The sequence below is a fragment of the Ovis canadensis genome, chromosome 13 (assembly GCF_042477335.2).
Source record: "Ovis canadensis isolate MfBH-ARS-UI-01 breed Bighorn chromosome 13, ARS-UI_OviCan_v2, whole genome shotgun sequence".
Lineage (NCBI taxonomy): Eukaryota > Metazoa > Chordata > Mammalia > Artiodactyla > Bovidae > Ovis > Ovis canadensis.
In genome coordinates, this window is record NC_091257.1 from 21816672 (window position 1) to 21843724 (window position 27053).

General features: G+C 39.3%; 1 protein-coding gene across 1 annotated transcript in view; it reads left to right on the plus strand.

Moving 5' to 3' along the window:
- The window catches only part of SPTLC3 (serine palmitoyltransferase long chain base subunit 3), a 143058-nt gene that overhangs the window by 46258 nt on the left and 69747 nt on the right, over nucleotides 1-27053 (plus strand). Inside the window, exons 5-6 of the mRNA XM_069547112.1 lie at nucleotides 20262-20386; nucleotides 23131-23224. Of these exons, the coding sequence (XP_069403213.1) occupies nucleotides 20262-20386; nucleotides 23131-23224 (219 nt within the window). The remainder of the gene's footprint in view (nucleotides 1-20261; nucleotides 20387-23130; nucleotides 23225-27053) is intronic.

Here is a 27053-nt window from a genome sequence, read left to right on the forward strand (position 1 = left end):
ATTCAACAAACTCAGAGAAACCAGACAGAGATGAGGAACCATGTCTGCACTGCCTACCGCCAACATGCTTTCCCCACATGCTCATCCTTCTGAATTGCTGGACTTTTAATGTTCACTTGCTTCCTCAAGCTCTCCAGCTCAAGCTCTCAGAAGAAAATTTTAACAACTTCCAAGTAAACAGAGAGAGAGAAGAACAAAAGCCACCTGCAGTAGTTTTAGCAAATAGAAGAACTGAAAACAAGAATGTGAGCAGTCAAAAACTATATGACTAAACAGGGTACATACATTTGAAATTGTTTTGCAAGATAAATATTAGCCTGAACATAGCAGGTATTATTTTAAGAAATACAAGTAGCGTTTTAAAAATGTGTACTACATAGACAAGAAAATGTTAGCAGGGCCGACAGACTAACAATACTTTGGAAATATAGAGACTTAATTTTTACTAACTGAAATAGCTTCTTGAGGAACCCGAAATAAAAGTTTAGGGACATTTAGATTGAAGGCAAAAAGAGAAGAAGACGGCAAAGGATGAGATGGTCAGACAGCATCACCAACTCAATGAACATGAATTTGAGCAAACTCTGGGAGATAGTGAAGGACAAGAAAGCCTGGTGTGCTGCAGTCCATGGGGTCGCAAAGAGTCGGACACAACTTAGTGACTGAACAATAGCGATCACTTAGAATACTTCCTAGAACTTTTAAAAATACTTTCCAACATTCAAAGGGAGAAAGAACACAAAAAGCATATTACAAAATAGAAAAGTTCAACAAAAAAGAAATCAAGAGGAAATATTTAAAATGTAGTAAAACAATAAACATCATACATATTATGTTGACCAAAAATATACACTTAAAACATATTTATTTACCGAAAGCAAAAGACAGAGCTGAAAACTAAATTCAACTATGGGCTGTAATCAAAAACAAATACAACTAGATGAAAGTTAGTCTAAAGGGTGAAAAAAAATGGCAAGATTGGTCCCATCCAGATGCCTGGTTCCACCTCCCTGGTACAACCAACACCAAAAAAACACCCTCCGTGCCCAAGAGAGAGGTTGGTACAGTGGAAGGAGCAGTAAAAAGTGCCCAAGAGTAGGGTGTTTGCCAAATATGCACCTAAAATTTTAAAACCAGGCCCAAAATAGAGCTGGAAATGACACATTTCCAGACAGATGCGTACAGAATTGCAAGTGATATTTTAAGATGGAAAATGCTGTGCTGCTGCTTATTTTTCTGAACAACTAAAAGACAGCAGAACTTGGAGCTCAGGGAGGTTCTGACCCTCTCCTGGGTGAATTTAACATTTCACAGGCTGAGGGGAGTGGATGATTGTGATTTTTTAAATGTCCTAAACATGAGACAGAGTGAAATGGCAACTTGGAATCATCATTCAAGCGTTTAAACTCTCTGACCCATTTTCAATTCGTATCTTCTATGCTAGTGTTGGTTTTTGTTAGAATGCTCCCTGATCTGGGCTGTCTCCTTGAAACTGTGTGCCTTATGCAACGTTTTTGGTCACGTAGTCTAGCTTTTTTTTCAATAATATTTTTAATCTGTTGTGAAAGATTGGACATTTTTGACTTTAGGTGTGTGGCATTACTCTCGGATTTAGGGACTTCTGGAATGAACAGTCAATTAAGTGTCGAGACTGATACTCTCTTTAAGGCAGCTTGCTTTCAAAATTTTAGCTGGAAAGTCTGTAGATTAACTGTCTTTGCTGAAAAGTAGCTGGAATAACTACTGAAATTTATTTAGAAACGGATTCTAAAACTACACAGTTACTTAGATTTTTAGCACGAGGATTAAGAATTGTGTAAAAAATGCTCATAATGTCTGAGTAGTAGCATCAAACAATCAATAATATCTTCAGGAATTCCCTGGAGGTCTAGTGGTTATGATTCAATGCCTTCATTGATGGGCCCAGGTTCGATACCTGGTCAGGGAAATAAGATCCTACAAGCTTCACAGCATGGCCTACAAAAATAAATAAATGAAAATGAAATGGGAAAAACCATCAGTATTATCTCTATTATGCAAAATATTTCTATATTTGATTTTTTAATTTCTTTCCTGAAAAGAACTATTTAACTTTGCTGTATGTAGAAGATGTTTGTTTGAATATATTGATTTAACAACGGAAGACACTGATGCAGTCACCCTAAGGCAGAATTGCTTGTTCTTCCTTCATAGGAATTAAGCTTCAAGAAAAGAATAAACTGAAACTTGAAAAATAAATAAATAAATGACCAAAGGTGTGGTACAAATGCAAACAGAAAGGAAAGCAGTTAAGGAAAGTTAAGATTAAAGCATGAATTATTAAACATCAGAAGAGATTCATCTCTTGAAATTATGTAGAGAGCTTTCTTCATAACGCAGATCAATGCAGCTCCTACAGACTGTGCATTAAGTAACACAGCAGAGGCATAGACGATTCTTAATTTTTCTGTAGAAACTGAAAATTAGTAGGATAATGAATTATCCTAGGAGGATTCAAAAATCATGTGTGTCAACTTAATGTGCCTGATTAAAAACAAAAGCAAGAAAAATAAAAAATGAAATAGTGATAGGAGACTAAAGTAACTTCCCGTCTTTGAAAAATGAAGAAGGCAAAAAAATAAAGACAAAGAAGACATTGATGATATAGTTATTGAGTTTAGTTTAATAATTGTGTATTGATGTGTATTATGTGCTGAACTTAAAATGACCAACACAACATTGTAAAGTAGTTTTCCTCCAATTAAAAAATAAGTGTAATTTAAAAAGAGAACAAAAAGTAAATGTTTAGGAAAACTGTTTTGAAAAAAAGGAAATAGGGAAAGTTGTTAAAGGCTGCAGAATATGATGTTACATACTGTAAAAATAAAACTCATGTTTCCTGGAAAAAAAAAAAAATTACCAGTAGATGTAATCTTTTTAAATACTCACTTAATTTTCATAAAAATTTACTATATTTTATGCACAAAGCAAACCTCATTAAATTCCAAAAAATGAAATCTACAGAAATAAAACTAAAAATTAGTACCAAAATTAGAAATGAAACCTTTTTAAAAATCACTTGAAAGTTTTAAAGCCCTCTCCTAAGTAACTCTTGGATCAACATGGAAATGAAGTCACAATGGCATCATATTTAGAAACTAACAATTATGAGAACATCATAGGATCCAACTAGTTGCATAACAGAGGCAAATACGTATTCTTACATTACTAAAGTAGTGAAACTGAAGGTAGTAAACTAACCAATCAAGGGAACGAGGGATAAGAGGAAAGCAAAAGTACTGAATTGTTAAAGATTAAAACAGAAAGATAAATTAGAGAAGCGTAATTTCTGTTGGGCTGAGGCACCTATATTTTACTAAGTCACTAGAGGTGATTCTGATGACCACTCAGAGTCACCCACCACTAAGCCAGCATAACCCTGATCCCAAAATTTGACAAACAAATAAACATTTCATAAAAGGAAAATTATAAGGCAATATTATTTGAGAAAAAAATATATAAGAAATTGGCATTGCATATTCAAGAGCACAGTCAAATAACAGAATACCATGATCAAGTAGTTCTATTCAGGACTGTAAGGATAGTTAGCTCAGTAAGACACTTTGTAACCTTGAAAGACCCAAGAAGAAAACACATGATTATTTTGATAGATGTCACTAAAGCCGTTATAAAATTTAATATCCATTCCTTATAAAACTTTTAATAGGATAAAAATAGGAGATTCTTGAATGGAATAAAAAAAATATCTACTTCAAACAATAAGACAACACTTTGTGATGAAACTTCTGGTTACTAGAAGCTTTCACTTTGAAGTCAGAGAAAAGATGAAGATATGTTTTTACCACCATTTTAATAACCTTTGGAAGTACTAGGTAGCATAATTATTCATTAACTTTTTATTCTTTATGTCAATAAATATCCACTGAATAACTACAGTGTGACAAAATAAGAAATATACGTGCAATTAAAGAAGAGGCGAACAGATGATCTGATTGCTTCTTTCTCTAGTTTCTCAGCCTTGATTTTTGAGGAGTAAAGTGGCCCTCTGAAGGGGCTGTTCTCGAGACTATTGTAGAGACGAGGGGTGGTCGGGCAGGAGGGCCGAGGCCCTAGTCTACCTTCCTCCATTTTACATAGTAAACTAACAAACATTTATTAGAAACAGCAAATATTTAATGAAGAATCCAATAAAGACCTAAATTCAAAAAAGACAATTTTTAAAATTCAATAAGTCCATGATCCACAATCAATAAGAGGACATACTGGGGAAAATAATATTATTAATAAATAGGAGGGAAAACAGCACAGACCTAGGGGATAAGCTTATTTTGAAAATGTTTAGAACCTATTTGAAGAAAACTATAGGATTTTTATAAAAGACCTAAAGGAATACTTGAAACAAACAGAGAGATATGAGTATCTTAGACGGGAACATCTCATTCTTATAATTTGATCATCTCTTCCCTAATTGAAAAGGTAAATTAAACACAATCCCACGACATAAATAAAAAGAGCAGGCAGAGTGGGTCTAAACTAAAGCTCTAGAGACAGGCACAGTTTGGTCCACCCATTTGTATAAGAAAAGGAACAGTATTTCAAACCAGCTGGAAAAGGATCAATTATGTCATAATTAATTTTGTGATAACTGGCTGATCATATAAAGAAATCATCCAGATTCCTGCCTCACACTTTGTATCTTAGTAAGCTGCACTTCGCTAAATTGCTAATGTGTTTACAATTGTATGTAAAAACACAGTCACCAGAAATAACTCTACAAATAAAACTGAAACTGAGTGACTGACTAAATGGATGAACAACTGAACAGAATAAAACTACTCAGACAATTCAGGTACAAAATGCACTGGTTTTGTGCTCCTTGGTAAGGACCCTGCTGGAAATGTCAGACTGCAGCGCCCTTGATGTGAGCAATGCTTGTGTCTTAGTCCATGGGCTGATGTAACAAAATACCATGCACTGAGTGACTCATAAACAATGAGTGTATTCCTTACAGTTCTGGAAGCTGAAAGTCCAAGATCAGGGAGCCAGCGTGGCGGGTGGGGCCCTCTTCTGAGCTGCCGACACCTCCTTGTGTGTTTCCTCAGGTGGCGGAAGGCGGGGGCTGGCTCTTTGGGGCCTCTTTTGCAAAGGCACAAATTCTATTTCCATCCTCGAAACCCCACCAAACCCCACCTCCAGATACGAACACTCAGGACATTAGGTTTTCACTGTATGGATTTTAGGGGAACACAAGCATTCAGACTCCAACAGCCACTTCACTAGCTTGTCACATATCAACCCTCCGCCCTGCAACCCATAATGACCTCCGGTCTTTCCGGCTGTACTCACCTCACCTGGCAGAATGCCTGCTTATGTGGCAGGGATCCATTCTAAATGATATCCAGGCTGCCTCTATGCAACACACTCTACTCAGGTCCATAGTAGACAGGGACTCTTCCTGTTAAGAGAGACAAGTGGCTCCCAAGCCACAGCTATCGTTTGGATTTCACAAACCTGATTCAGACAGTAGTCTACTGTGTGCCTGTGCTTCAGGGAATCAGAAATAGCTTTCCCAGAAACATCAAGGCTAAAGATACAATAAAATGAAACATTGAAACTTCTGTACCAAAAAAAAGAACCAGCAATGGCGACTAAGAGTCAAAGAACCAAATTAGAAAGAATTATTCACCTCTATGTAACAAGATATTCATATCCTTAATGTGTAACGTGAAAATGATAGTCCCTCAGTCATGTCTGACTCTTTGCAACCCCATGGACTGTAGCTCTGCAGGCCCCTCTGTGGAATTCTCCAGGCAAGAGTACTGGAGAGCGTTGCCATGCCCTGCTCCAGGGGATCTTCCTGACCCAGGGATCGAACCTGCGTCTCTAGCACCTCCAGCATTGCAGGCAGTTTCTTTACAGTCTGAGCCACCAGGGAAGTCCAGGAACGTGTAAAGACTCTTACAAATCAAAAGAAAGAGAACATCCCAGTTTAAGAAGTGGGCCAAGATTTTGACAAATTTCAAAGCAGACGAAACTTCAGAATCAGGACAGCGTGATGTTCCTCAACCCACTTTTTCATTATCACCTCCTCTAAGATACTTTAACAGCCCAGAGACACTATGTATTTGTTTATGTGGTACATGGATATCTTTGCTTTACCTAAAAGTAGAGTAAGGTATGCTCCCTCCAAAAACCAATTTTCAACCGTTTGGGGGCAATATCCCTGTTTAGACTGCATATGGTACCTTTGGGGGAGGTGGATGGTGATCAAGGAGGACGCAAAGGGACTTCCTGGAAGCTGTTCATATTGTTTGCTTGTTTGTTTATCTTGATGCAGTTATATGAGTTCTCTTTATGAAACTTCATAGAGCTCCATATGGACAATTTGTTTCCTTTTCTATATGTATGGTCTAGTTTAAATGAAAATTTAATTTTTAAAAGTAGATCCAGTACATAAGTGGACAATTAAGAAAAATAAATATAAATGGTCAATGAGCCTGTGAAAAATACTCTGCCCTTAAGTAAAAAGTGATGAAGGTCCAGAGTTACCATCTTTTACTTCATTGGCAAAAGACAAAAAATAAGATCCCATGGTTTCAAAAGAGTAAAGAAAAGGGCACCCTTATATATTATACTGTTGATAGAATAAGTTGAAATTTGAAAATGCATCAACAATAGGCTATTTAACTCAACAGTTCCATTTTGAGACAGTTTGCTTTGAAAAATTTGAAGGTGTTCAATGAGGTATGATTGAGAATAATCATTGAATTATATTTAATAGTAGAAAAAAATGAAATAAGTGAATTTCCAGCCATAGGAAATTGATTAGATATACTTGGTAGATCTGTTTAATATAATATTAATTAGTCATGCAGAGTTATAATGTAGTTGCTCAGCAGCATGATTGAGAGGCAAGTCTCTGGGATGATGTTGCTGGGATTCAAATCCTAGTCCTTCATTTGAGCAGACCAGGGCCTGAGATAAGCTATATACCTTCTGAGTACTCAGTCTTCTCTTCTGTAAAATGGAAAATATATTATTAATGAAACTATATACTTATATATGAAACAGGAAACAGACTCAGAGACATAGAGGACAGACTTGTAGTTGCCGAGGGAGACAAAGGGTGGGGGAGGGGAGGAGGGCGCTTCTGGGATTAACAGATACAAACATATTATACACAGAACTGGTAAAGGACAAGGTGCTACTATATTGCAGAGGAAACTATATTTAATAGCCTGAGATAAATCATAATGGAAAAGAACATGGAAGAGCATGCATATACATGTGTAAATGAATCATTTTTCTATACAGCAGAAATTAACACAACATTGTAAATCAGCTATAATTCAATTTAAAGAAAGAAAATACATTGTTAAAAGAATAGAACAAGTCATATGTCCATAGAACATAGGACAAGTCATTAGTCCACCTTTTAAAATATGTTTTACATGAATAGCTACATTAACAAAAATGGCTATATTTTATTGGGTAGTGCTTTCTATTTTTCACCATGATCTCATATTTCTTGAGTTATTTTCTTAAAGGTCCACAAGATGAAGGCATAGTCTTATGAAAATAGTTATTGGACTTCTGAGATGTTGCCACTGAATAAGACTGACCATATTTTTTCAGTGTATTGGAGGGTCTCTGCTGCAGGTTGTGTGGATTTTTTTCACCTTAAATCTGTGTTTTCAAACTTTCCCTCACATTGGCACCACCTGCCAGGCTTGAAAAAACACAGATTATTGGCCCCACCGCCAGAGTTTCTGATTCAGTCAATCTGGAATTGGACCCAAGACTGCACTTCTAACACATTCCCAGAAGGTCCCGTGTGGTGCTGATGCTGCTACTCCAGGGACAACACTTTGGGAACCACTGGAAACTAGCATAGCTGACTTTCCTGACCACATTGTCAAAAACTTTTCCAAAGTGGAATAGTCTTTCACCTTGTGTAGAATGAATACCACGTGTACCTGGGGGATGGAGTCTATTAAAAAAAAAACTGCAAAGTAGGTAGGATAGACCAGAAGTCAGTGAAGCAATTTGATTTTGATCTCTGAATCTATTCTGACACATGTTGCTGGTCTAAATTTCCAAATTCAGGAAAGGTTAGACTCAGGCAAACTAGAGAGAAGCTTTTGTTTCCATTTACTGATAGAAAGCATCAATAATCTATAGAAAGAACAAAATGTTTTATACCAGCCAAATTGAGGCCTGCAGCCCAGGAGACACAGATTTAAGAAGCACTTGAATTGTGTTCCCCCAGACTACAAAATCAGGGAGGTTCACAATGGTGAAAACTGCAAGGTACAGTTGGCTACATGAGTTGTTTATCAAGGTTTATTACTAGAACTACGAGGATGTACGCATGTTTGTTAAGTAAGGATTGAGTGGGATTAGAAATGGTTGCACAGTTACAAAAGACCTTGAGACCTTAAGGTGGCAGCTGGCAACTGCTAACAGGCGTTATTTCGAGAATGCTGGTGGTGTCCTTGCATTTGTTAGAGTTCAGAAAAGTCAGGTTCTCGGTGATACAGGAACATGTCTGAAACCACATCCACAATGGCCACCTTGCTCCATTTTGGATGCCTGAAACACAGTTACTCTATTTTGGTTTTTAAATGCATTCTTTACTTTAATGGTTTAATTAGAACCATTTGACAGGCCACAGACAAGTTATTCTAGTTAGCACGTGTACTGTGCTTAGTTGCTCAGTCATGTCCGACACTTTGCAATCCCATGGACTGTAGCCCTCCAGGCACCTCTGTCCATGGGGATTCTGCAGGAAAGAATATTGGAATAGGTTGCCATGCCCTCCTCCAGGGGATCTTCCCAACCCAGAGATCAAACCCAGGTCTCCCACATTGTAGCCAGATTCTTTACCATCTGAATCACCAGGGAAGCCCCCAAAGTGCAACTTGCTGAAGCCTGGGATTGAGCCAAGGACCTTTAGATCTGCAGTCTAACACTCTCCTAACTGAGCTATTTTGGCAACTTAGCATAAAGACTTGACATCTGTGTCTCTATTCGTAATTATTTCAACTAGTTAGCATATAGTTTTTTAAATCATGTGTAGGCCAGGATGATTTCCCCATACATCAATATGTGAAAATGTCTTCCATCAGTTTCTCCCTTTTCTCTACTTTTGGTCAGCAAAGAGATGTAGCTTCTTGGTCTTTCTTTCCCTATGTACTGATGGTTAAAAGTGGGTGTGTTGTCATGTACCCCAATATTCACAGCAGCACTGTTTACAATAGCCAGGACATGGAAGCAACCTAAATGTCCAACAACATATGAATAGATAAAAAGATGTAGCACATGAATATGATGGAATATTACTCATCCATAAAAAGGAACAAACTGGATCATTTGTAGTGATGTGGATGGACCTAGAGTCTGACATACAGAGCGAAGTAAGTTGGAAAGAGAAAAATAAATATCATATATGAATGCATATATGTGGAATCTAGAAAATGGTACAAATGAACCTATTTGCAGGGCAGGAATAGACACAGATGTCAAAAACAGACATGTGGACGCAGATGGGGAAAGGAAGGGTGGGACAAATGGGAGAGTATTGGCACATATAGACTGCTGTGTGTGAAATAGACAGCTGGTGGGAAGCTCCTGTATAGCGCAGAGAGCTCAACGCTGTGACGACCTAGAGGGGTGGAGTGGCGGGGACAGAAGGAAGGTTCAAGAGGGAGGGTATATATGTGTGCATATAGCTGACTCACTTCATTGCACCGCAGAAACTAACACAACATTGTAAAGCAATTGCACTCTAATGCAAATGTAAAATTTTTTAAATTTAAGAAAAATTTTAATTTTAAAAATTTCAGAAAGTGGATATATAGTAATAGCATATTATCTGAATCCATGCTCTGTAAGTCCTCTGGGCTGCCATCGCTTCACCTAGCAAGGGTTCAGACGTTCAGAAGTTCACTTGGAAGAAAAAAAACCCATGGGATGTCACAAGGTCAATGCTGTGTCCAGAAAAGCTCATCTCTTCATGGAGATTCTTTTCCCCTGAGAAGGAAAGACTTGTGCTCAATTCAAAACATCAGGAAAACCTGAATAGTATGATGACCTAGTTGAGAACACTTATTCAAATCAAATAAATTTCAAGAAGTAGGCTTGAAATATTTTCATCTTAAAAACATCAGAAAGAGCACATTAACTTACGAATCAATGCAACCGGATATAATAGGATATTCTGTTCCATTATCAGGTTTCAGATGTGATTTTAATATTAGTTATGTACAAGTTTGCTGGATTTTCTATTTCTCAGTTTGAGAACATTGTCCTTAATCATTAGATATTGTGTCTCCTTCTTTATCTACCTGGCAACTTTCTCTGCTATTATTTAATTCAAATTACTGAGGTTCTTCTTGTGTTTCTTTCTCAAATATTTATAGCTAGATTGAAGAAATGTGCATTATTGCTGACCTAAATATTGAAGAAGGGGCCAGCCTGAATTTGAAGTTTACATTCTTAATTTGCACAAAAAAACCTTTATTCATTGACAGTGCCAATTCCTTTTAGACTAAATCACTGTAAATTCTGATCAAGGATATTTCATTGCATTTCTCTCAAGACTCTTTAGTTTCGCCTAAGAATACTTGTAAAGGAAGGTGGTCTCTCAGTGCAATAGTTTTCGAGGAGGAAAATGAAAATATATCTTGGTTTCTGAAAACCTTTTGGCAATTTCCTGATACTTGTTATAATTCTAACAAGGTAATCACCTTTCCCTTGAGAGTGATAGAAATTACTGCACAGCCAAATTTCAACTAGCAGAGATATTTTTGTAAGTGAAGAATTTGGCCCTGTATATTCAACAAAGCCAAGCAAACATAACAATTTAACAAGGAATGCCAATAATTTTATAAGGATAATACATGTCAGCAAAGTAATACCTGGATAATCAAACAAAGTCGAAACTCACAGAATTTCAGAATATGTAGGTCATCTACCAATTCCCTTCACCTAAAAAAATAGCATAAGATACATAAAGCCTAGAGATATTTTTAATGACTTGCCAATCAGTGTTCATACAGTCAGTATGCTGAGAAGATTAGACACCAGTTCTCCTAAGGCCTGGGATTCCCCTGGTAGTCCAGTGGCTAAGACTCCAAGCTCCCAATGCAGTTTGATCCCTGGTCAGGGAACTGGCATCCACACGCCGTAATGAAGATTGAAGATCCATGTGCCGCAACTAAGACCCAGAGCAGCCAATAAATAAATATACACAAACACCGCAAAAGAACAATTCTCCTGAGTTCCACCGAAGAACTCTTTGCACTGCTCCATACTGTTCAAAGCTAAAACAAGACCAACTATTCTCAGGGGTTACCAAACCAATCCAGCTGCCCCTGTTTTTGTACCCCACGCAAGTTACAAGTCGTTTTTATAGTTTTAAGTGACTGCAAAATTAAGAATGATATATTGTGACATAAAATATATTGAATTTCAGTTTTCATAGCCATAACGTTTCACTGGGCACAGCCACACCCAGTCTTTTGTGTATTAACTGTGGCTGCTTTCACTCTACAATGGCAGAGTTCACTAGTTGCCGCAGAGACCACACAATCCACGAAGCCAAAATATTTTTTTCTCTGCCTCCCTACAAAAAGTGTGCTGGGACTTCACTGGCAATTTAGTGGCTAAGATTCCATGCTTCCAACACCAGGGAGGAGGCTTCCATCCCTGGTCAGAGAACTGAGATCCCACGTGCCATGTGGCATGGCCAAAAGATTTTTTTTTTTTCAATTAAAAAGTTTGCCAATATAGATAAGTACTTGGGAAGATGAATCCTCTAGATTTAAGAGCAATTGTCCAGATTTCTGAATTTGGTGCACATCAGGATATATCAAGCTATAGTCTCCTTTACTTCATTTAGACTAATAATCCTGTTAAATCCCAATATACTAAGGATACAGGTTAACTTTCATTGACATTGGTACTTGTGTATATCCTTTAACCACTGATGGCAGAAAGTGAAGAGGAACTAAAAAGCCTCTTGATGAAAGTGAAAGAGGAGAGTGAAAAAGTTGGCTTAAAGCTCAACATTCAGAAAACGAAGATCATGGCATCTGGTCCCATCACTTCATGGGAAATAGATGGGGAAACAGTGGAAACAGTGTCAGACTTTATTTTTGGGGGACTCCCAAATCACTGCAGATGGTAACTGCAGTCATGAAATTAAAAGATGCTTACTCCTTGGAAGAAAAGTTATGACCAACCTAGATAGCATATTCAAAAGCAGAGACATTACTTTGCCGACTAAGGTCTGTCTAGTCAAGGCTGTGGTTTTTCCTGTGGTCATGTATGGATGTGAGAGTTGGACTGTGAAGAAGGCTGAGTGCCGAAGAATTGATGTGTTTGAACTGTGGTGTTGGAGAAGACTCTTGAAGGTCCCTTGGACTGCAAGGAGATCCAACCAGTCCATTCTGAAGGGGACCAACCCTGGGATTTCTTTGGAGGGAATGATGCTAAAGCTGAAATTCCAGTACTTTGGCCACCTCATGCGAAGAGTTGACTCATTGGAAAAGACTCTGATGCTGGGAGAGATTGGGGGCAGGAGGAGAAGGGGACAACGGAGGATGAGATGGCTGGATGGCATCGCGGACTCGATGGACGTGAGTCTGAGTGAACTCCGGGAGTTGGTGATGGACAGGGAGGCCTGGCGTGCTGCAATTCATGGGGTCGCAAAGAGTCAGACACGACTGAGAGACTGAACTGAACTGAATGTCAAACAATAATCAGTCTCAACGCTGCCAAGAACAAAGAGCTTTATTTGGGATCTTAAGAACTGTAGTTCAGGAAACAGATTTGAAAGAGTCTTCTGAAGTAGGGAAAGCAACATCTCTCGAGAGCCACACACATTGAATCTGAGCCTTGGCTCTAGACTTACTAACCACTGCCCTTGGGCAAGTGAACTAAACTCTGGCTTTGGTGTCCTTATCTGCAAAACAAGTTCATAACTTCAAAAGATTGTATGACAATTAATTAATTTAAAGCTTGAAATGTTTCAGTAGGGCGGGTTGTCACACTGCTGAGGAGATAGCCTGCCCTTATTAGCTCCATCTCCTTTGGGTAAGTGGCATCACTTCTGTGTCTATTCCCTCACTGATAAGATAAGGACCAGGGCGCCTATTTTATAGAGTGTGTGAAGGTGTAATGATTAAATTTAATCACCACACTCCATAAGGGGACCCTCATCAGAAGTTGATTCCCCTTCTTTCTTCTACCTCTGTTTTTAGAAGTGGATTTTTAAAGTCAGAGAATCAAATGTGAATTTGCTCTGTACAGTAGATAACAGTGTATTAATAATAATAGCACTGGAATTATATAAGCAAATTCCCTGTTTTTAGGAAATAGTGAAATATTTAAGGGTAGAAAAGGCATCACGATTGTAATGTATGAAGTAGTTCAGTAAAAATTACATATAATTATATATATAATATATAAAAAGAGAGAGAATGGTGTTTAAAGAAGCATACTAAAATGATAACATTTAGGGAATCTGAGTGGAAAGTGTTTAGGGATTCTTGGTAATACTCTTACAGCTTTTCAGTATGTCTAAAATTACATCAAATGAAATGTTTGAAAGAAAAAGTGTGAAACATAATTCTATTGTGCATGTGGTCAGAGGTTATGTACAGGTCATTTGATCCACTTAAAAATTCTCTTATTGAGATTATTTGTGACAGGAAAGCTCATCACAGTTATGTATCCATGCCTCACTTAAGGTTTTTGTTTGCATGGGATTCTAATTATCTATTAATGCTTTAACCTTCCAAGGGGTCGTAAGGAGTTTGCTTGAAATTAAGGCCTGGGAAGGTGAGCAGATAAAAATTGTTTCTACTGTTTTATTGGATTTCATCAGCATGAGAGTTCTCTTGACCCAGCAGCAGTGGCTGATATTCAGAGTGGCAGAGTATTCTAGACCCATTTCAGACACCACATCTGGCTTCTAGGTTTTCCTCTGATTCACAGGAAAACAGAGGTCCTCGAGGCTCTGTAGGTCCACAGCGCCTACTAGACTGGACACAAGTGGACCAAGCAGAGAGCAGGCATTCTAGGAACTTTGTGGTGGAGCGCTGAGAGGTGGGATCCCTTAGATGGAAGGCTTGGTGCTCCTTCTGATGCAGGGATCACCAGTCCAAGCACAGCGGCTCAGAAGTGGGCTGGGAGCCGTGGCGCAGTAGGAGGGGCCAGATGAGAAAGCTGGCAGGTTGCCACCATAAATGGCCACCTACTCCTTGCTTACATCTAAGGAACAATTGACAGACAGGATATTCTGGATGAAAAGTGACTACAGTCACAGTTTGGAAAATAGTCTTCACATGTGCTGCATAGATAGGCAAAGTTGGTGGTTGGGAACTGGGTTTGTTAATAACACCCATGCTCTTTACTATTAACCACTATCAATATCATGGCCAATATCATTCAAAAATCAACTGAAATGTGGAGTTCATAATTTGCTACTTTTCCTTGAATCTGATTTTTATTGATATGACTGGTGGTGGCATAGCCTGTGCTTGGCATTCAAAAGCACTGCGGAGAGAGCTGCCAAGAGCGTATACCCAGCTTGTATTTATTCTTTTATCATGAAGTAGATTTCCAGCAGCCACTGGATAAATAAACCATCAGGGTAAGAGCAAGTGTCAATATAGGCACAATGTCGCAATTTGGATATCCATTTTTACCAGCCTAGGTGTGGTTGTTATTGACTTTCAGAGACTAAAGAAAAGATGAAAGTCATCACAGAGGGAAGAGAAATAAAGATTATTGTGGATTTATTGGAACCTTCAGAATCTGCCTGCCAATGCAGGAGACTTGGGTTTGATCCCTGGGTCAGGAAGAACCCCTGGAGAAGTCAATGAAAACACACTCCAGTATTCTTGCCTGGGAAATCCCATGGACGGAGGAACCCAATTGGCTACAGTCCATGGGGTCACAAATAGTCAGACACAACTGAGTATGCACACACACAGTATCAGTTAGGACTATAGCTCTGCTTTCTTGGGATTCAAAAAATGCCCATATTTACATATCAGCAACAAAAGGTTGACTATAATTCTAGAATTCCTAACACGCTCAGATCAGTAACTGCCACTTGACAGGACTCAAGCATCTTCATTCAACCAGGACATGGCTCAAACATTGGTAGAGACAAGCTAGTTAAGTTTCTAGCGCCCATTTTGTTTCCCCAAGGTCCTCCTGCATTTTTATTTCCTTTTTTCAGTTTTAATATTTTTATTGAAGTATAGTTGATTTACAACACTGTGTTAATCCTTGCACTTTCATTTCTTGAATCCGAAGAACAGGAGCAGGAAAGCAGCCATCCATTCATGTGAAGGAGACATATTATTTCTTTTTTCTTAAAATCCCCACCCCCATCCCAGACCAGCCTAGTCTAATTTTGAAAGTCTTGGCTTCCTAGAGTAGAAAACGTCTAGCCATCCTGGAAATGTTTCAAATCTGTTGATGAAACTTGAGCGATGGACATTAATCAGAGAAACTCCATGATCATGGGAGTTGGGAGTGGGAACTATTCTACAAATTGAAGAAAGTAAAGCCCTAGATACAAAACTGCTAATAACTTGTAACCCACCTATGAGACATCCGGTCACAGAAACTGATATATGTGAGAATGTACTAAGCACCCAACCACTGGAAATTCATATGGTTTCTAAGGGACCTAATAAGGTCACCTGCATTTCCTCCCTTCTTCTTCCCTTTGAGTCAAGCTAATGAAAGAGACCTGGTTGAGGGCAATTTCTCAGGCTGTTCATAGACACACCCACTTCCCATATTATCTCAAGGACTTTTCATGATGCAACTGTTATAGACAAGCCCCTAAAACATCAGATGTGGGGAAGACCTAAGTGGAGGAAGACAGCACAGTGACTCACCATGAAAATCTACTCATTCACTTCTGGGTGATGGGGCCAGGACATTGTTGTCCCCTGACCTCTGGGCAGGAAAGTCTCATGGAGAAGGTTACCCAGCTGACAAAGTCTGAGAACCCGCCATCCTCGCTGGAGGCCTTCCTCAGGCGTCAGTGTTCCCAGACTGATGCTCCCTGCCTGGTGGCCTGGTGGCCCTGGCATCACAAGGCTTCTTGACATTTTTGGCTGTGCCATCCCCTCCTTTAGCCTCAGTCTTGGCTTCTTTTTCCATCAAAAGGCAGCATGCAACTCAGCAAGCACCTGTTATGTGTCAATACTGCCACAGGCACCGTGGTTGCCAAGACAAACGTCCCACACCCAGTATCTGCCCTCCAAGGGCTCTTCCTGTAATGAGACGGCCCCATGAACATCCCCAGTGAAACCTACTAAGTGCTGTAATCATTCTGTGATAAGGCTCATGCAATCTCAGGGGAGAAAATGACCAAGTTTGTCTAGGGAAGCTGAGATGACATCCGAGAAAAGATGTTATGTTAGGTAGGTCTCAAAGAATGACTCAGAGCTGCAGAAACTCATTCTAGGTGGAGGAAAGAGCACTCCCAAAGTCAAGGATGCCTAAAACAGCACTTTTCCCAGTCCCTCCAGCCAGGAGGGATTGCCAGAGGCCATCCAGCTGTTTAGTGGAAGAGCTGGCATCAAAACCAGTTCCCTCATGGCCAAGCTGGTGGTCATCTCACCACCTGTTCTTGGAGTTGCTCCCTTTAGGATGCAGTCTCTGCTAGGTAAAAACAAGTCTGACAAAAGTGCCCACATTTTATCTTTAAATTTGTTTCTTTTTTTCACACTATATCTTGAATAATAAAGTTTTCCATTACAATTTAAATTTCTAACTATTCACCACCTCCAAATCTTGAGTGAAATTGACTCTGCTAGAATGTTTGTTTTCCAAGCAATGTTTTCAGACAGTTTGGAGGATAAATGAATTCAGATTTGAGAAAAAGGCTACCAGCTAGCTGTTGTGACCTCTCAGGAAGAGCAAAGATGGGTCATCAGATATTCTTTTTTATGTTAAATGCAAAGTAAAATTTTCAGCTCACCATACAATGCTTTCTAAAGTTTAATACTTCATCAGTTTAGCTCAATAAGCAGGCTGATTTACCAGTTTAGATAAAATTCTGACATCACACTCTGTATAGTCAAATGTGTTAATAGAAGCATGATTATAATAGTCCTGAATGTGCTAACAGTATTCCTCTTAAATCTGAGTTAAGTCCGCTCCTATGTTCTATGAATATAAATTACAGCATTTCTCAGTTTGTACATTTTTTATTCTGTTAAGTGTATCACTTAGAGAAACGAAAATAAAATGCAAGACATGTGTAATTTAAATTTTTTTAGTAGCTGCCTTTTCAAAAGTTAAAAAACATCAGGCAAACTTAATTTCATAATACATTTTATTTGACTCAATATATCCCAAATATTACCATTTAAAAATGTAATCAATAAGTAAAATATTAATAAACTATACTATATTTTATTGTATATTGATTATCATTATATATTAATAAACTATACCATATTTTTATTCTTTGTACTATCTTCAAAAAATAATGGAAATTATACCCTTCCATATGTGCTCAGTTGCTTCCATCGTGTCTGACTCTGCGACCCCATAGACTGTAGCCAGCCAGGATCCTCTGTCCATGAGGATCCTCCAGACAAGAATAATGGAGCGGGTTGCCATTTCTTTCTCCAGGGTATCTTCCCAGCGCAGGAATTGAACCTGCGTCTCTTATGCCTTCGGCATTAGCAGGCAGATTCTTTTACCCCTCCAGCACATGTCAATCCAGACACTAAATTTTCATTGGTTAAAGTTAAATAAATGTCGAATAATCTGACTAAAACAGTAAAATTGTGTTTAGTAGAGAATATTTTCCAGAGCTTCAGTTTTAACATTCTATTAACTAAAATTAAATAAAATGTAACACTCAGCTCTTCCATTGCACTGGCCATGCGCAGCTGGCGGCTGCAGTACTGGGCAGTAGAGATGCAGAGCTTAGTGATGGCAGGCGTACGACTGTGGGAGCATTGCCGCTCTCCGTGAGGCCTGAGAGACTGAACGTAACATGGGGAGAGGGGCATGCCAGAATCTCCATACTCTGCTCCATAGTGGCTGTGTCAACGCATATTCCCACCAGCAGTGTAGGAAGCTTCCCTTCTCTCCACACCCTCTCCAGCATTTCTTGTTTGTAGATTTTTTGGTGGTGGTTAATCTGGGGTGTGGGGCTTCCTACGTGGCGTTAGTGGTGAAGAACTCATCTGCCAACGCACAACACAGAGGAGATGCAGGTTCATCTTTGGTTCGGGAAGATCCCCTGAAGAAGAGTGTGGCAACCCGCTCCAGTATTCTTGCCTGGAGAATCCCATGGACAGAGGAGCCTGGTGGGCTACAGTCCGTGGGGTCACAAAGAGTCAGACATGACTGAAGCGACTTGGCGCGCGCGCGCGCGCACACACACACACACACACACACACACACACACACGCATATTCTGGGTGTGAGGTGGCACCTTCCTGTAGTTTTTTATAGAATTGTATTTACTGATTTATTTTTGGCTGTGCTGGGTCCTTGTTGCTGCGCAGACTCCTCTCTAGTTGCTGTGCATGGCCTTTTCATTGTGGTGGTTCCTCGTCGCAGAACGAGGGTGCTTGGGCTCAGTAGCTGAAGCACGGGCTCGGCAGTTTTGCCTACCGGGCTCTAGGGAACAGATTCAATAGCTGCAGCGCATAGGTTCAGTTGCTGCACAGCATGTGGGATCTTCCCAAATCAGGGCTCAAAACAGTGTCTCCTTCGTTGGCAGCGGGATTCCTTACCAGTGAGCCACCACTGAGCTACAATGAAGGAAGCCCTCATTGTAGTTTTGATTTGCATTTTTCTAATAGTGATGTTGAGCAGCTTTTCATGTGCCTCTCGGCCATCTGTATGCATATACAGGGAATCTAGAAAAAATACTACAGGTGAACCTATCTGCAAAGCAAGACTGGAGACATAGGCAAAGAGAACAAAAGTATGAACACCAAGAGGGGAAGGGAGGAGCAATCATTTGAGAGATTCGGATTCACATGTATTCACTGCTATGTATAAAATATATAACTAATGAGAACCTATTGCAGAGAGCAGGGGGGAAAATAGTAAAAAAAGAAATCATAATAAAAAAGAAGTGGTCAGAGAGTAAGCTTTTAAAGGTGGTAGAGTCGTAAAAATGCGAACTTTGGAGTTAGACTTGACTGTCTCTGTTGACTTTTATCTGTTACCGCTTCCCACTTCAGTTTTCTTATCTGTAAAGTAATAATATCTGCATTATCGGGTCGTTAAAATTAAATGAGATAACTTAAATAGCGGGCTTTGAAGTCTGGCACATTCCAAAGGTTCAATAAATTATAGCTTGATTGCATGTATGAAAGTCATGAATTCTGCATTTAAGAGTGGGGAATCTCTGAGGGAGTTAGAATTTAATTATTTGTGGGGTGTAGGGTCAGAGGAAATAGGAATTGTGGCATTTTTTATAAATTTTATTACATGATAAAACACACATATATATAGAAAATTGCACCAATCATAAGTATAAAGTTCAGTGGATTGTCACAAAACAAACATACCCATGTAACCAGCACCAAGATCTAGAAACAAAACGTCTAGAGCATCTCAAAGCTCTTTGCATGCTTCCAACAAAAGTAACCACTTTTCTGACTTTTAGAACTTCTTTGGTGGCTCAGTGGTAAAGAATCCGCCTGCCAAGGCAGATGCGGGGTTTCATCCCTGGGTTGGGAGGATCCCCTGGAGAAGGAAGTGGTAACCTACTCCAGTATTCTTGCCTGGGAAATCCCATGGACAGCCTGGCGGGCTGTGGTCCATGGAGTCAGACATGACTTAGCAAGCAACTAAACAACAACAGCAAATACCTGACTCCTAACAGTGGTACTATCGGTTGTTTTTGTCTGTTTGTAAACTATAAATGGATTCATACCATGTGCGTGTATACATATCTGACTTTTTTCAGTCGACCGCATATTTGTGATGTTTTCCATGTTGTTGCATGGGACATTAGTTTGTTTTTTCTCATCGCTGTGCTGAATTCTACTATATAAATACCCCCCACAGTGTATTGATCCATTCTACAGTGTATGAGTATTTGAATTGCTTCTGTAATGGGTCTACGGCCAATAGACCTGCTATGAACACTCTTATATGTGTCTCTTGGTGATTAAGCGTTGGAATTTGAGTTTTCAATCTTCAGCTTGTTGAGAACAGAAGACTCATCCACCCTATCATTTCATGTGCAGGAACCTTGGATAAGCACAAAGAGCTGGAGGACCTTGTGGCTAAGTTCCTGAACGTAGAAGCTGCTATGGTATTTGGGATGGGATTTGCAACAAACTCAATGAATATCCCTGCTCTCGTTGGAAAGGTGAGGCTTTGTTAACATAATTGTCTTCTGCTGTGTTATTCCTAAGACAATCTGAGTAAATCCTCTGTTAGACATAGCTGAGAAGTTTCTTTTCTTAGAACTGGATGTTCAACTTTTTGAATATAGGTACTCTTACCAACCAGGGTCCTTTTCTAATTAATAGAAATTGATGAGACCAGACAAGAGGTTAAGGCAAGGCTTTAAGGGGGCCCCAGGAGCAAAAATAAGTAAGAGGTTCCCTTACTTGCTCACTCCCTGAAGGGGGACAATCTGGTTTCTCACCTGGGGTGAGGATAGAGGCGGGTCCAGAGGTCAGGCTGAAGGGATGGCTTGGGTGGTCTGCCCACTGCTCTGGTGATGTTTTGTGCAGGGACCCAGTACCCTGTTTTTGCTCCCAGCCCCCTGCTTTTTCTGCTGGCTCTTCAGAAGTGGCAGTTGGGTTTTGTATTTTGTTGTCCATAATTTGCAGTGTATGCATACAGCTATTTTTTAGTCCCACAAAAACAGTTTCTTTGTACTTTGTTGCTCAAGAACACAGAGAGGTTTGTCTAGGTGCAAGCTCTGCAGCAAAGGGTCCCAGGTCCAGGTCCCAGCCTGTGTCAGTACCAGCTGAGTCCAGCAAATTTCTTCATCATGATATTCCAGTTGTAGAATCTCAGCCCTAGATGTGAGTCAAATTTCTCTTCAGTGATAGTTTAGCAAGATCAATTAAGTTTCTAAGCTCCTGAGTCATTACGTTCAATGTAGCAAATGATTGTTAAGCATTTATTTTGAAAAAACATTTTGCTTGTGTAATTCACTTTTTTATTCACTCAGTTAGTCACTTATTGAGAATCTGCTGTGTCCTCCAATGAGGCAAAATGTAGGGCATACAAAGATGTATAAGACCTTTGTCCTGTAAATTCAGGTAGTTTATAGTTTAATGGGGTATAGTGTCCAATTCTATGCCATCATATGAACCATAGCCCGCCAGGCTCCTCTATCCATGGGTTTCTCCAAGCAAGAATACTGGAGTGGGTTGCCCTCCTCCAGGGGATCTTCCCAATCCAGGGATCAAACTCACATCTCTTATGTCCCCTGCATTGGCAGGTGGGTTATTTACTACTAGTGCCACCTTAGGATGAATATTACAGAAAAGGTGTGCCCATAAATGGGGAGGGGCAAAATAATTCTTTCAAGAAAGGCTGGGATGCCTATGCAAAGAAGGTGACATGAGAACAGAATCTGGTACTTATCTGTAGAGATAAGCTATTTCCTTAAGAGAAGGAAATGGAAGTATCATGTATAAAGAAAGAATTAGAACAGAAGAGAATGATTGAAGAAGAAATCAGAATGAAGACAGGTACCAAATTGTGAAGAACTTTGCAGCATAAATGGTGCTAGAGTTTTGGAAATTCTTTTGGAGAAAAATGGAGAGTTGGTTGCCTCATTTCAGTAAGCAAGTGCCATAATCAGATCTCTGTTTTTAAAAATCTGACTCATGGCAACTAATGTAATGTAATATATAACCTTTGATTGGATTCTGCATTGAAAAAACAAAAAAGAAGGAAATGAAACTTCTACAAAAGTCATCAAGACATATTTAGGACTGTTGGCAAAGTTTGACTTTGAATTATATATTAAGCGATGACTCCTTGTGACCCCATGGACAGTAGCCCATAGGATCCTCTGTCTAGCCCATAGGACTGGAGTGAGTAGCCATTCCCTTATGCAAGAGATCTTCCCAACCCAGTAATCAAACCCCCATCTCTTGCACTGCAGGCAGATTCTTTACCATTTGAGCCACCAGGGAAGCCCATTCTAGGTAATAGCATTGTATTAATGTTTAATTATGATCACTAAATCGTGATCATGTAGGAGAATGTCCTTTTTCCTAGTAGATACATGCTAAAGAATTTGAGAGTGAGATATGATGATTTACAACTCTCATATGTTCACCAAAAAATTACAAATACACAATGTCTGGAGAATGGAGATGTGAGAATTTTGCTCCCTTTGGCCTCGAAAATTTAAAATGTATAGTGTGGAATTTCTATATAATGAAGAACTCAAAGATTCTGGATGGCCACAAAGGAAAAATGCTTTCTTATTTTTTTGCAGGTCCCTGCATTTAAAATATGATTGGGCAATTTCATAATTTAGAAATCTTTAAATTAATAAAGAAAATAGTTTATAAACATTAATTGATAAGCAGTAAATTAGACTGACCTTCTCTCCATGCCTCAGACTGAATTGCCATCCATACTTTTCCAGATGCAGTTTTTAACTGTAAAGCAGAGATGCTTCTGTCTACGTGGAAGTTACTATAATGTGGAATGGGAATCATAAAAGAAGAGCTTGAAATGTCTTGCAGGAAAAAAAAAAAATGAACAAACAACCCTGCCTTCTAGTCTCAGTGCTTCAAAACCATTTCAAATAATCCAGCAGGAACTGGAAAATCCCAGAAAATCCACGCCCCACCCAAAAGTATATTCATTTTCCTGCCAACCATCAATCCTGTAGCATAAAAATAATTCAAAAAGATGTTATTCCCTTAAGAGGACCCCCATCTCCATCAGCTAATTGCTCTTGAGGATCTTATCCATGCAAACATATAAACACCCATTTAAACTCTCGGCCTTTTAAAATTAAAGAGGGCTGTGGGAATCCATGTTACAGGTCTTGAAGTGAGGTCCTATCCCCATGTGTCTCTCCCCCTTTATTTTATTTATTGGCCTGTGTTCCATGTCTTGTTTTCTACACAGGGATGCCTCATTTTAAGCGACGAGTTAAACCACGCATCCCTAGTGCTTGGGGCCCGACTCTCAGGCGCGACCATAAGGATCTTCAAACATAACAGTGAGTATCAACGATTTTATCCAAGAGGTACCACTTGCTCCTAGACAAAAGTAAAGATTATTGACGCAGCTTTGCTGGGAGCTTAGCTAATGAAACATGTTTAAGTTTATATTCACAACTGGCTTGTTAACCTCCGGTGACCTGGAACAAACGGTTGAACTGCATCAAGCACCCAGATTGCTGAGTGTAACCCAAACATATTAGTGTCACTGTCATTAATGGTCTTACAAAGCAGCTGCTGAAGCTATGGCAGAGCTCTTAGAGTGTGTACAATTATCAGAAGTGTAAAATTGCCTCCTTTTTGGTAACTCTGCCTTGGGGAAGTTTGGAGACTTAAGTTGTTTTTTTTTTTTTAGTTTCTTTATCAAAGTATAGTTGATTTATAATGTTATATAAATTTATCATTTATATTGTTAATTTCTGCTGTACAGCAAAGTAACTCAGAAATGGCTCAGTGGTAAAGAATACTCCTGCCAGTGCAGGAGACACAGAAGACTTGGGTTCAATCCCTGGGTTGGGAAGATCCCCTGGAGGAGGAACTGGCAACCACTTCAGTAGTCCTGCTTGGGAAAATCCCAGGGACAGAGGAGCCTGGTGGGCTGCAGTCCGTGGGGTTGCAAAGAGTCACACATGACTGAGCATCCATACAGTCATGCATATGGTTTGCCTCGGGCTACTGAGTATAGTCCTATACAGTTGGACCTTGCTGTTTATCCATTCTCTGTGTGACAGTCTGCATCCACTGAAGTTCCAGTTCTTCCCTCCCCCATCCACCCTCTGTGGGTCTATCTCTGTTTCATAGATAGGTTCATTTGCGTCATATTTCACTTTATTTTTTACTGAGTATTGTTGATTTACAATGGTGCGCCAATCTACTATATAGCAACATGACTCAGTTATACACATGTATACTTTTTTAAATATTCTTTTCCATCATGGTTTATCACAGGATATTGAATATAGTTCCTTGTGCTATATGGTAGGACCTTGTTGTTATCCATTCTAAATGTAATAGTCGTCCTTGGAGATTCTATAAGGATGAAGACGATAGGTAGACAGGGCAATAAAACTGATGGGATGTGTTAACAGCTACCACAAGTGTGCTCTACAGCACGTGCGGTGCTGTGCTTAGTTGCTTAGTAGTGTCCAGCTCTTTGCAACCTCATCAGCTGTAGCCTGCCAGGCTCCTCTGTCCATGGGATTCTCCAGGCAAGAATGCTAGAGTGGGTAGCCTATCCCTTTTCCAGGGGATCTTCCTGACTGAGTAATCGAACCAGGGTCTCCTGCCTTGTAGGCAGATTCTCTACCAGCTGAGCTACCAGGAAAGCCCAGTATACAACATACATAAATTTACAACCATTGATTTTTTTTTTCCTAAGTATAGGCTTTGACCCAAACAGTTGTGTTCTTGTTTTATAGCCTACTATAATGTGGTCCTAGGCAAATTACTTAACCTTCTTAGATTGTTATTTACTACTTCCAAAAATAACTTCTATTATGATGCCTGATTCATAGTATGAAACTAATCTCTATTATGATGCCTGATTCACAATATGTTGGAAAAGGAATATAAAATGCCTGGTAATAGAAGCTACTGAATTGTTTATACCTGTGGTGTTATTAGATGAATCTAAGTAAAAGGTACCTGGGTATTCTTTGTAATATTCTTATTCTTGCAAATATTTTGTTAAGTTTGAAATTATCTTCAAACAAAATTGTAATTTTTAGTTCTTTGCCAAAATTACAATGGAAGAATTTCAATTTATCTTCCAATTTTACAAAGTTCTTAAAACATTCAGTAACTTTTTCTTCATACTCTCTCTCTTTGGGCCCAAGAAAATAGATAACAGTTCTCATTTATATCTTTTAATAAATGCTTACTGTGGTTATTTTATATAAGCAACTAGCATTTACTGAGAATTTACACTGCACCAGATGCTGAGTTGATGATCTTTCCTTATGTACTTATTTAACCCTGTGGACAGCCCCATGAGGTCAGTACTAGTTTACAGATGAGTAGATTCAGGCTCCACAACAGGTTGCTTAATATTGTCTAAGATCAGTGCTGCACTCAATATGCCAGAAAATTGGAAAACTCAGCAGTGGCCGCAGGACTGGAAAAGGTCAGTTTTCATTCCAATCCCAAAGAAACGCAACGCCAAAGAATGTTCAAACTACCACACAATTGTACTCATCTCACACGCTAGCAAAGTAATGCTCAAAATTCTCCAAGCCAGGCTTCAACAGTACGTGAACTATGAACTTCCGGATGTTCAAGCTGGATTTAGAAAAGGCAGAGGAACCAGAGATCAAATTGCCAACATCCATTGGATCATCAAAAAAGCAAGAGATTTCCAGATAAACATCTACTTTTGCTTTATTGACTATGCCAAAGCCTTTTACTGTGTGGATCACAACAAACTGTGGGAAATTCTTAAAGAGATGGGAATATCAGACCACCTGACCTGTCTCCTGAGAAATCTGTATGCAGATCAAGAAGCAACAGTTAGAACTGGACATGGAACAGCAGACTGGTTCCAAATCGGGAAAGGAGTATGTCAAAGTTATATTGCAGAGTACATCATGAGAAATGCTGGGCTGGATGAAGAACAAGCTGGAATCAAGATTGCCAGGAGAAATAGCAATAGCCTCAGATACACAGATGACACCATCCTTATGGCAGAAAGCAAAGAACTAAAGAGCCTTTTAATGAAAATGAAAGAAAAGAGTGAAAACGTTGGCTTAAAACTCAACATTCAGAAAACTAAGATCATGGCATCCAGTCCCATTACATCATGGCAAATAGATGGGAAAACAATGAAACAGTTACAGACTTTATTTTGGGGGGCTCCAAAATCACTGCAGATGGTAACTGCACCCATGAAATTAAAAGACGCTTTTCCTTGAAGAAGAGTTATGACCAACCTAGACAGCATGTTAAAAAGCAGAGACATTACTTTGCCAACTAAGGTCCATCTAGTCAAAGCTATGTTTTTTTCCAGTAGTCATGTATGGATGTGAGAATCAGACTATAAAGAAAGCTGAGCGCCAAAGAATTGAAACTTATTTTAAACTGTGGTGCTGGAGAAGATGTTTGAGAGACCTTTGGACTGCAAGGAGATTCAACCAGTCCATCCTAAAGGAAACAGGTCCTGAATAGTCAATGGAAGGACTGATGCTGAAGCTGAAACTCCAATACTTTGACCACCTGATGCAAAGAACTGGCTCATTTGAAAAGACCCCGAGGCTGGGAAAAATTGAAGGCAGGAGGAAAAGGGGACAACAGAGAATGAGATGGTTGGATGGCATGACTGACTCAATGGACATGAGTTTGAGTAAACTCCAGGAGTTGGTGATGGACAGGGAGGCCTAACATGCTGCAGTCCATGGGGCTCATAAAGAGACAACTGAACTGAACAAGACCCATTTCAGGCCTTTAGCCTCCAGAACTGTAAGATACCAAATTTGTGCTATTTTAAAGCCATAGATTTGTGCTAATCTCTTACAGTAGAAAACTAATAGACTTTCAGTCTCAGATTTACAAATCACTTGTTCTCACTCACAAATGTGTTCAACCCAACATTTACCCATAAAGAATTCTCCCTGCTGCTGTATTTACATCAGAACACAACCACCTTTGAAAGCAGGTGTCCTTGGAACAACTTCTCATTTGAGATGTTCCAGAAATGAGATGGTATAGGGAGGGAAAAATAATTCAGTTTAGTCACAGGAGGTAAGGCGTCAGTAGCTGCTGGCTGTCTTTATTGCTGGATGAGTTCTTGGATTGCAAAATGTGGGCAATTACTGTTCACCCTCCATTTCTGCGTGT